Source organism: Engraulis encrasicolus, chromosome 22, assembly GCF_034702125.1.
Source record: "Engraulis encrasicolus isolate BLACKSEA-1 chromosome 22, IST_EnEncr_1.0, whole genome shotgun sequence".
In the NCBI taxonomy this organism is placed as follows: Eukaryota; Metazoa; Chordata; class Actinopteri; order Clupeiformes; family Engraulidae; genus Engraulis; species Engraulis encrasicolus.
In genome coordinates, this window is record NC_085878.1 from 34,191,557 (window position 1) to 34,202,587 (window position 11,031).

At 44.0% G+C, this 11,031-nt stretch overlaps 2 protein-coding genes across 2 annotated transcripts; both read left to right on the forward strand.

The window, feature by feature from the left end:
* Positions 1–4,164: 4,164 nt before the first annotated feature.
* LOC134438653 (leukotriene B4 receptor 1-like) lies at positions 4,165–5,163 on the forward strand. The gene has a single exon (XM_063188265.1). It carries the CDS (start codon positions 4,165–4,167, stop codon positions 5,161–5,163), a length of 999 nt encoding a protein of 332 aa, XP_063044335.1.
* Positions 5,164–8,716: 3,553 nt separating this feature from the next.
* Positions 8,717–10,813, forward strand: si:dkey-148a17.6 (uncharacterized protein LOC108190685 homolog). Its single transcript, XM_063187739.1, has one exon. It carries the CDS (start codon positions 8,788–8,790, stop codon positions 9,877–9,879), a length of 1,092 nt encoding a protein of 363 aa, XP_063043809.1. The 5' UTR covers positions 8,717–8,787; the 3' UTR covers positions 9,880–10,813.
* The last annotated feature ends 218 nt before the right edge of the window (positions 10,814–11,031 follow it).

The following is an 11,031-nucleotide window of genomic DNA, read 5'->3' on the forward strand; positions in this document are numbered from 1 at the left end:
GGTGGCTTGTGTCTTTGATGATCATCAGTGCTTTCCGGGTGAGGCGTGTGGTGTAAATGTCCTGCAGGGAGGGGAGTGGTTACTCCAATGATCTTCTTCGCTGTGTTCACAACATGCTGGAGTGTCTTCCTGTTTTTCTCCGTGCAGCTTCCTCCCCACACTGTGATGCAGTTGGACACGACGCTCTCTATGGTTCCTCTGTAGAATGTTGTCATGATGGAGGGTGTAGCACTTGCCTTCTTTAGTTTGCGCAGGAAAGTAGAGACGGGGATGGGCCTTCTTCGCCAGTGATGTAGTGTTGGTGGTCCAAGAGAGGTCGTCGCTGATGTGCACTCCAAGGAACTTGGTGCTGCTCACTCTCTCCACAGCATCGCCGTCGATGGTCAGTGGTGGCAGTTGTTTTTGGACCCTTTGGAAGTTGACAACAATCTCCTTGGTCTTGTTGACATTCAGCAGGAGGTTGTTGTCTTTGCACCATCTGGCCAGCAGGTCTACTTCTTCTCTGTAGTGAGTCTCATCGCCCTTGGTGATGAGGCCCACCAGTGTTGTATCATCCGCAAACTTCACTAGATGGTTAGTGCTGTGGGTCGTTGTGCAGTCGTGTGTCAGCAGCGTGAACAGCAGGGGGCTGAGAACACAACCTTGCGGAGCCCCCGTGCTCAGGGTCAGGGTGCTCGAGGTGTTGTTCCCTACCCGTACTGCTTGTGGTCTTTGCATCAGGAAGTCCAGCAGCCAGTTGCAGAGGGAGGTGCTGAAACCTAGTTTGTCCAGTTTTCTGATGAGTTGTTGTGGTATTATGGTATTGAATGCTGAACTGAAGTCAATGAACAGCATTCTCACATATGAGTCTTTATTGTCCAAGTGGGTGAGGGCTGGATGGAGGGCAGAGCAATGAGCAATGAAAGGCGTTTAATCTATCAATTTAAACCAAAATTAAACAAAGTGCTACCAAATTGGGGCGCATTACAAATTTGTTGCACCCCCACTTGGTAGCACTTTATTTTATTTTGGTTTAAGTTGATGGATTAAACACCTTTCCTGCATCAGTAACTTGGTGTGCGAGTTCTCTTCCTCATCCAGTGTAATAGGCCACCCAGAACCAACGCACCCGCAAGGCCTGGAGTAATTGGCGCGACACCCTTCCTGATCCACTTTTTAGATGTAGATGGATCCAGTGATGGTTCATAAGCAATGATAGCCTATATGGAGTCATTTCATGTGAAATCATACACAGATTTTAATAGTGTGCCTTTTAAGTGGCAAGATAGCCTAGAACTCCAGAACTGTTTTTGCATAAATCTGGGACCAATATTAAGGGGGGGGGGGGGAAAGAGTCTTAAAATAAGTCTTAAGGTCCTACATTCATCCTTGATTAGGTTGGTCAATCTAAGTCACACAGACATGGTATGGATGCAATATGGGCATGGTAGCCTACCAATGTTGGAGTTAGGGACAAAACTTCAAAAGTGCATTTATATGGGCATACAATGATGATTTCCTCATCAGAAATTATTTATTGGGAAAAAAACAACTTCTGTGTATAGCCTACAGTAATGACAAGTGACAATCTTGGTATCAATTTGTATGATATCAAATGTGAACAGCATAATGAGGACTGTTTAAGTATATTTCAGGGTTTTTAAAAAAGACAACGTGCAAAATAATGACCAGAAAAAAGTAGGCATTCAAACGCAAGGTGCACTGCTGGTTCTTGCTCCCACTGAGAAGAACTCCTAATGCTGCCATCTCTGTGAGCTGGGGGGCTTTCGCTCAGGCTATAGGGGAAAAAAAAACGAGCAGTCGCACCTTTTAACCCTTTTTACACCACAGGTGTTTCTGTCATATAGTAAAGTGTACTGTGACTCCTCTATTATTTAACCAATGTAAATAGCGAATTGCTGAGAGATTTTTGAAACATACATAATTACCTCCGCCAAGGAGGTAATGTTTTCTATCGCATTGGTTTGTCTGTCTGTTTGTTTGCTTGTCAGCAGCATAACTCAAAAACTAATCAACGGATTTGGACAAAACTTTCTGGAGTTGTTGATAATGACCCTAGGCACAAGTGATTAAATTCTGGTGGTGATCCAGATCACGAACCGGAACCAGGACTTTTTGAAAGATTCTGTCAGCAGGATAACTCAAAAACTAATCAACTGATTTGAACGAAACTTATGGAATTGTTAGTAATGGTAGGTTGTGTAGTGTAGGTTGCCGGTTCGACTCCCGACCCACCAGGTTGGTGGGGGAGTAATCAACCAGCGCTCTCCCCCATCCTCCTCCATGACTGAGGTACCCTGAGCATGGTGCTGTCCCACCGCACTGCTCCCCATGGGGCGCCACTGAGGGCTGCCCCCTGGCACGGGTGAGACATAAATGCAATTTCGTTGTGTGCAGTGTGCAGTGTTCACTTGTGTGTTGTGGAGTGCTGTGTCACAATGACAATGGGAGTTGGAGTTTCCCAATGGGCTTTCACTTTCTTTCACTTAATGACCCAAGGAACAAGTGATTAAATTCTGGGGGTGATCCGGATCACAAACCGGAACCAGGACTTTTTAAAAGATTCTTCACCATCGCTGGTCTATCTAGACGCCCCTAATGACCAGAAATTGAATTGCGGGGACTCCACAAAAAGAAGGCAGGAAGACTTAGGGCAGGGTGTCAAATTCAAATTGACTGAGGGCCAAAATCTAAATCTGTGACGAAGTCGCGGGCCGAGCTCATTATTCAAAAAGCACTGAAATTATGCATGCACACACATGCTTACAATATTCAAATGCTTACATCTTAAACACTCAATCCCAGCAGATATTGTAGTTCAAAAGGCCTGCACAGTCTGTTGTAAAGGAGTGGAAGACATCATTGATGCACTTGTATGAGAATGTGACGCCCAAAATTTCATTTTAAAGTCATATTAAAATACATTAATGTGTAGAGGGGCCAACTGTAACACAAACTTGAAATGAAAAATAAAATTTGCCTCCCGGGCCTGAGTTTGACATCCCTGACTTAGTCAAATTTTCTATCAAGCAACTTCCTTGGCGGAGGTCTGCACTCTCTGAGTGATTCTAGTTTTGAAATTGTTTTTTTTGTAGGACTTAAAATGAAATGGGTTAGTAGGCTAATATTTCAATGTAATGGGCTAATAATACTGGGTTGTTGTTCTGTAGAAGTGTGTGGGTGTGGGTGTGGGTGTAGGTTTGGAAAGTGTTGGGGACATTAATAAGGGTAATGGCCCAGGTACATTATTTTTGCATTATATATTTGTGAAAAAGTGGTGGGGACAAGCTAGGGTTACTTCAAAAGTGGTATGGACATGCCCCTACCATAAACACCTAAAATTATGCCCGTGTGTGTGTGTGTGTGTGTGTGTGTGTGTGTGTGTGTGTGTGTGTGTGTGTGTGTGTGTGTGTGTGTGTGTGTGTGTGTGTGTGTGTGGGAGGATTCCACGCAGCAATTAAAACTCTCCTGCACCATACAGAAACTTCTTTAACAGGTCGTGACAAATGTCTGACTCAGAAATTGACTGAGCAGATACCCTGTACAGATACCCTGCTAATATAACGATTACCTTGTTTAACTATAAAAACATTATAAATTCATGTTAATAATAGGCTCTTTGGAAAGGTATTTCATTTCTTTACACAGTTTAAGCTTGATATTGTAGTGGTAGTAAAAAATAATTGAAGGTAGTAAAAAGGTAGTAAATTCCACTTGTGAATATCTGTAGGCAACCTGATATTTTTGTTAGTAGTTTCATGGATTTGTAGAACCATGTGCATTTTTTTTGACATTTGGAAAATAATAACAAAATGTAATAATATAATGTAGTAATGGCCTCAAAAATAAAAGAGAAGCTTTGGTAACATATTATTTGATGGTGTCAAGTAAGACGATAAAAATGACAGTATCCATGAACGGTAATGATACATTCATGACTGTTGTCATAATGTGTCATTGGTTTTTTGGTATATCACACCCTTGTCTGACTAGTTGAAGTATTTCTTAACACTGCCATGACATCTCAGTCAACTCAAACCATGTTTTGCAGAAGTAAAACACTTATGCTGACTCTAAACGGAACTGCTCATGCAGGAGGAGAGAATACAAAGCAGACACATTCTCACGACAGGCCATCCATTTTATTTTGGAGCACTGCATGACATGAACACCATCTTCACCTCCTCCCACAGCCTTAATGACACGGGCACGGCTCCAAATGACAGGTCAGTGATGAGCACCTCGGCAGCCTGTGTGATCCTAGGCCTCTCCTTCCTGGTTGGAGCCCCAGGCAACCTCCTGGTGATCTGGACCATCCTGAAGCACATCCGGCAGCGCTCCCACACCGTGCTCCTCATCCTCCACCTGGCTGTGGCCGACCTTCTCGTCCTCATCACCCTGCCCCTCTGGATGTACTCCTTGGCCAGCTCCTGGGTGTTTGGACGGGACACGTGCAAGGCCGTGGTCTACGTGGTCAACGCCTGCATGTACAGCAGCGTGTTCCTCATCACCATCATGAGCGTGGAGCGCTTCGTGGCAATTTGCTACCCCTTCAAGATGCTCGGCCAGAAAAGCGTCGGAACGTTGTCCAAGTGTTTGGGAGGCATGTGGTGCGTGGCTCTTCTTCTGGGGATCCCGGCAATACTGGTCAATGATGTGGGCGAGACCGACGATGGGACTCTTCAGTGCACCTTCAAGGAGTTTACCTCCGACAGCCAAGAGCTGCTTTGCCTCTCTCTCGAGTCCTCCGTCGGCTTTGTGATTCCTTTTGTAATCTTGGCCGTGTGCTATTACAAAGTGGCCTCACAGCTGAGGAGCATTCAGTCGCCCGCCAAAAGGAGGTCGGCCATTCTGATTGGTTGCGTGGTGGCGACCTTTGCCCTCTTGTGGCTTCCTCATCACATCGTCAACATTGCCGACATCGTTGTCCTGTCGACGGGGAGCGCAAAGCCGGACTTCAGGGATAATGTGGTATTTGTCGCAGGAGCCCTGGCCTTCATCAGTAGTTCCATAAACCCAGTGCTCTACGCCTTCGCGGCCCGCAACTTCCAGGGAGGCCTCCGAAGGTCTGGCTTTGTTAAACTGTTCCTTGACGTCGCCTCCAATTCCGTGAAGACCAAACAGACCTTGGAGGTTCAAATGGCCACACAAACTGAAGTGTAACATGTTTTTTACAAGGCATATACTGTATACACGTAACTAGCTTACAATATGAAATCTGATGGATATGTTGTGGGGAATGTATGTATGGTCTGGCTTTGTTGTAGGCCCTACTGTTCCTTGACGTCGCCTCCAGTTCCTTGAAGACCAAACAGACCTCTGCGTTTCAAATTGCCACACAAACTGAAGTGTAACATGTTTTTATAAGGCATATATAGTACATGTAACTTACCATATAAAATATGATGGATATGTTGTGCGTAATGTATGTATTTGATAGAGATGTATTGATAGAGATGTTTGTCCGTTTGTGAAAACAAAGAGAATTCAAGACATGAAGAGGATGTAACACACTCAAGATAACAATGTGTGGGCACCTTTCTGTACGTGCATGTAAGCGTGCATGTGAGTGTGTGTGTGAGAGAGAGAGAGACGGAGTGTGAGAGAGAGAGAGAGAGAGAGAGAGAGAGAGAGAGAGAGAGAGAGAGAGAGAGAGAGAGAGAGAGAGAATACAATTTAGAGGTACTGTATCTATTATTCTGAGTCAAATATTCAATAATGTATGAAAACAAGTTTGTATGATTTAATTTGTATTTGTGTTGGATCCTTGGTCACTTGTTGTTATTACAATTATGCATTATGTGTTGTAATGTAACTTAAGAGTTGTAAACTGTGTTTGACTGGATGTATTAATTAATTTCAAGGCTGCAAACAACTAAGAGCACTTGGTGAATTCACTCAAAACACTTTCATTTCAATTTCAGCCAGACCACTTTTGCTGACCTGGCCAATTTGTCTGACGGCCAACAGGAAGTGTTCTTGGCAGCAGGGCCGTAACCAGACATTTTCAAATACAGGGGTCAAATACTGTGTGCATTTACATGGGGGTGACATATAGAGACTGAATTTATCATATTTGATCATAGATCGATTTTCATCATTGGTAAATTTTACATTTCTGAACAAAATACAGAGGACATGACCTCTGTGTCCTCAATGGTAGTTACGGCCATGCTTGGCAGTCATTTCATAACCTTCCTGAAGAAAGACTATGACTAATCAATAAAAGGGAAGTCATCTAAACAGTCCCTATGTGTTATTGTAGTTATGTTTTTATTCCATATGACACTCTTACTATATGCTGTGTGCGGCTATTTTGTAGCCTAAGTCCGAACTTTTAAAATATCAAAGCAAAGCAAAACTGCTTGATGAATAAGTACTGAATGGGAAGAAAGATTACACTACACAAAGCAGAATCAGTGTGTGTGTGTGTGTGTGTGTGTGTGTGTGTGTGTGTGTGTGTGTGTGTGTGTGTGTGTGTGTGTGTGTGTGTGTGTGTGTGTGTGTGTGTGTGTGTGTGTGTGTGTGCATGTGTTTGTGTTTGCATCTCTAACCAAAAAAAATTGCAGTTCCTAATTATTCCTACTTATGATTCCTCCTATAGCCTACTACAGGTTTTAGCTAACTCTTCAAGCAAGATAAATGGTGTGCTTAACACTTAAGTCTATTTAGTTTTGTTAATGTATGCTTCCAATTGATTGAAGGTGACCAAACAAAAACCTCAAAATAAAGAATCAAAGTCAATTGCTTTTCATGATGCCTGAATCCAGTAAACTACAGTAGATTATGCTCTTGTATGTTGACCTTCAGCTAGAGCAGTGTTTCCCAACCAGGGGTACGTGTACCACTAGGGGTACGCGAGCACACTGCAGGGGGTACTTGGAATAATGGTAATATTAACAAATGTATGGATCATAGTCACACTGGAATAGAAAAAAGCAATGTAAAACATGAGTTAGGGCAGGGGTGGGCAATTATTTTGGCCCAAGGGCCAAATTGGGTTTAGAATATTGACCAAAGGGCCAGATGTCGTTTACAACTTTCCTGTGTCAATTATAAAAAACACTGTACGGTAACATAACTTCTCAGCTATGCCATTCATGTACATTATAATGAAAGGTATTAAGATGTAGCCTATGTACTTGGTTACTATAAATTGGCAAGACCCCTGTTTTAGGTAGCCATTTTAAGAATGTTGAGTGACCATATGAAGATGGATTTTAAAGTCGTCTTTGTTGTAAAGGCTCTGCGGGCCGCATGAAATGGCTAAGCGGGCCGCATGTGGCCCCCGGGCCTGAATTTGCCCACGTCTGAGTTAGGGGGTACTCATGGTACAACGAAAAGGCTTGGGGGTACATGAGACAAAAAAGGTTGGGAAACACTGAGCTAGAGCAGCTGTCTATTACTAACCAACTCTTGCCATATCTGCACATTTCCACTCTGCTCTGTGAGAGCCATGTTAGTCTATTACTGGAATAAATGCATATTGTAGGCCCACCTACAGAGAAATAACAATGCCTCAAAGAAAGCCCTGATGAGAGCTGTTACTGAGAGTACGTTTGAAGGGGAGGTGGGGCCCTATAGTTTCCCGGCTTGTGGAGGTTGCAGTAGGAAGCCTTTTTTCCATTTGAGGGTAAATTGGGAGAAGCTCAGAATGGTTTGAGTTTGAGTTTCGGTAATTAACAAACAAAATAATAAGTAAACAAATAAAACCGACAAATAAAAGGCATGGCATAACTAATACTGATCTGAGTTAGACTTGGTCTGAAAGACATTTGATTCTCAACATAGCCAGATTTTTCTGATTGTCAAAATAACCCTCTTCTAATCTGTTGTTAATTGTAGATTTGCACTTCAGTTAGAATATAGGAATATAGTCAAATATAGGAAAGATGTGGCATATGAGTGAAGACTCATCTCTTCCTGAGAGACCTTCCCTGCATAACATAACTAACTCTACTTACCTCTAATCATGGGTACTAACATGCACTACATTTCATAGGTCCCCCACCATGTTTCTTCTCTCTATCTGATCTACATTACTTTTATACTGCTGTACTCTGTACTGACACCCTTACCCTGTAGGCCTACGGCTACTTGATTGAATGTCCTCCTTCTAAGTCGCTTTGGTCAAAAGTGTCTGCATAATGCAATGTAATGTAATGTAATGTGATGTGGTGTAATGTAATGAAATATCTCTATTCGAATGCCAAGATTGTTTGGATGTTTTTGTTGTTTTTGATAACGCTATCTGGATTGTCCAGATCACGTGAGCCGCACCAGCTATAAAAAAAATCCTAGTCAGCATTTTCATTTTTTCTGAGAATGCAAGCCACATTCTCGATAAGTCTGGGAAAACAACAACAACAACAACATGGTGAAATCATATTTCATTTCTCTACTGCAATGTCTGCTTTCTTTATAGAAAAAAACGTATGCATCCTCCCTGTTCTTCTTTTCATTCTCTCTCTCTCTCTCTCTCTCTCTCTCTCTCTCTCTCTCTCTCTCTCTCTCTCTCTCTCTCTCTCTCTCTCTCTCTCTCTCTCTCTCTCTCTCTCAAAGAAAAAAAACACATGCATCCTCCCTGTTCTTCTTTTCATTCTCTCTCTCTCTCTCTCTCTCTCTCTCTCTCACTCACTCACTCACTCACTCTCTCTCTCTTTTCCTTTAAAAGTGGGAAGTTGGGGGCCGTGTCTTAAGAAACCACGTCTTCAGTGAACGTCTTTTCCAAGTGTGTGCGCTGTGCACCCACACAGTCACACTTCACTTGACACTTCCGCATGCAACATGGCTACACCAGAGCCAGAGACCCAGGCGGAGATCGCGGAGCCGGGGGATCCGGGTCTGACGGTGGCCTGCGTGATCCTGGGCCTCTCCTTCGTGGTGGGGGCCCCTGGGAACCTGTTTGTGATCTGGACCATCCTGAGGCACGTGAAGAGGCGCTCCCACACCGTGCTCCTCATCCTCCACCTGGCCGTGGCCGACCTCCTCGTCCTCATCACCCTGCCCCTCTGGATCTACTCCTTCGTGCACTCCTGGGTCTTCGGCCTCAACACGTGCAAGGCCACGGTCTACGTGGTCAACGCCTGCATGTACAGCAGCGTCTTCCTCATCACCATCATGAGCGTGGAGCGCTTCGTGGCCGTGCGTTACCCCTTCGCCTCAGCCGGATGGAGAAGGAAGCAGGCCCTTCACAAGCTACTGTTGGCCGTCTGGGTGGCGGCCTTTCTCCTCAGTATCCCCGTCCTCCCCACCCAGGTGCTCGGTGACCATGATGACATGCAGCTGTGTACGTTCAAGCAGTACGAGACCGACTCCCAGGAGATTGTGTTTGTGCTGCTGGAGACCACGGTGGGCTTCTTGGCGCCCCTTGCCATCTTGGTGGTCTGCTACGGTTGCCTGTACAGCCGCATCGCCCAGATGAACTTCAAGACCAAGCGCAAGTCGACGGGCCTCATCGCGACGGTGGTCGTGGCGTTTGTCATCTGCTGGACACCGCACCACATCGGGAACATACTCTCCCTGGTCTACATAGGCATCAAGACGTCGTACGAGGACGCAGCCACGCACGTAGAGGAGGTGAGGGTGACCATGGCGTTTATCGCGGGGGCCATGGCCTTTGTCAGCAGCGCGGTCAACCCGGTGCTGTACGCCTTCGCCGCCCGGTCGTTTCGGACGTCACTGGGGGACACGGGGATACAGAATCTGTTCCGTCACATCTCCGGCACGGCCACGGGAGAGGGGAGTAAGGACGTGCACTTCACATCCAGGAGGCAAACCTCACAAACACAAACGCAGTCTTCGCAGTGTTTCACAGAGTCGAAAGCTCAAATAGACCTCCTTGTGGACATCTGTAAAAGAGACTTACCTGTATGCTGACCTTTCCTTATGTTTTTTTATTGTTAAGAAGTTTTTGACAATGTACAAACTGAGCTAAATGTTACTGTGTTCTCAGATAAAAGAAATATGATAATGATGTCATTCCTTGCATTGATAGTTTGCTAATTACATTTTCAAGGAAATACATGTTCCTTTGGTATTGTTGAGCTATGCTAAATATGTAGTGAATAATTTAGATGCAATGACTCATTTAAGGGAATAAAATCAACATAAATTAATATAAATTCTTAAAAGTGTTAATTCCAAATATTGTCACTGTGTGAGCAAATTCAGCACTTCAAATTCAGCCTGCTGTACAATTTTAGACTGATATCGGCTACATATTCCTGCTGAAACGTACAAAGTTTAGTATAGTCTGGCAGACAGGCCTGCCGACAGGTGGGGACAAACGGGTCAGTTGTCCCTGGCCCAGGGAGACAGGGGGACCTAGAATAAGGTCTCTATTTACGTATATTGCTTGTGTTGAGAAAGGGAGCTATTTGAGATGATTTTGCCCAAGGCCCGGCGAAAGCTCTCAGCGGCCCTGATGGCAGACATAGTCTGTCTTAAATGGCCAGTGGCGTGAGCACGGTCTGCACGTCACCAACATCTGCCTTTTGGGTGTCACAATCCCTGCAGCGTGAGAAAAGGGGAAACGAGACCTGTGTCACATTGTTTTTTTCTTTTGTGAAGAGTTGCTAAGATATATGCACGTTACTTGCCTATATGGGATATTGCGCAATTATACTTTATATTTTAGCATTTCCTCTATTTTTATTTTCCACTTGAGTTTAAAAATTGCCTACACAAATTTTGCTGATCGAATGAGTTTTGTAGTCCTTTTTTCATCAATTTGTGAATTAGCACAAACATAAGCCTATAAGCTTACTGTCAAGTGTCTGCTGTTTATCAATATTTAACAGAACTTTTATATTTTTTCAAATGCAAATAGTGACAAAGCACATACTGTGAATAAAAGTCACTGATAAATCTGTGCCTGACTCTCTCATGATTTCTTGCCTCATTAGGTAAATATTTAATGATGATGCTTTCATCAGTGGTGATGCTTTTCTTCTTATTTGGCCCATGCATTAGATTAGATAGGCAAACAACACACATGAAGTCATATAGACTGAGTGTAGTACTTGTAAA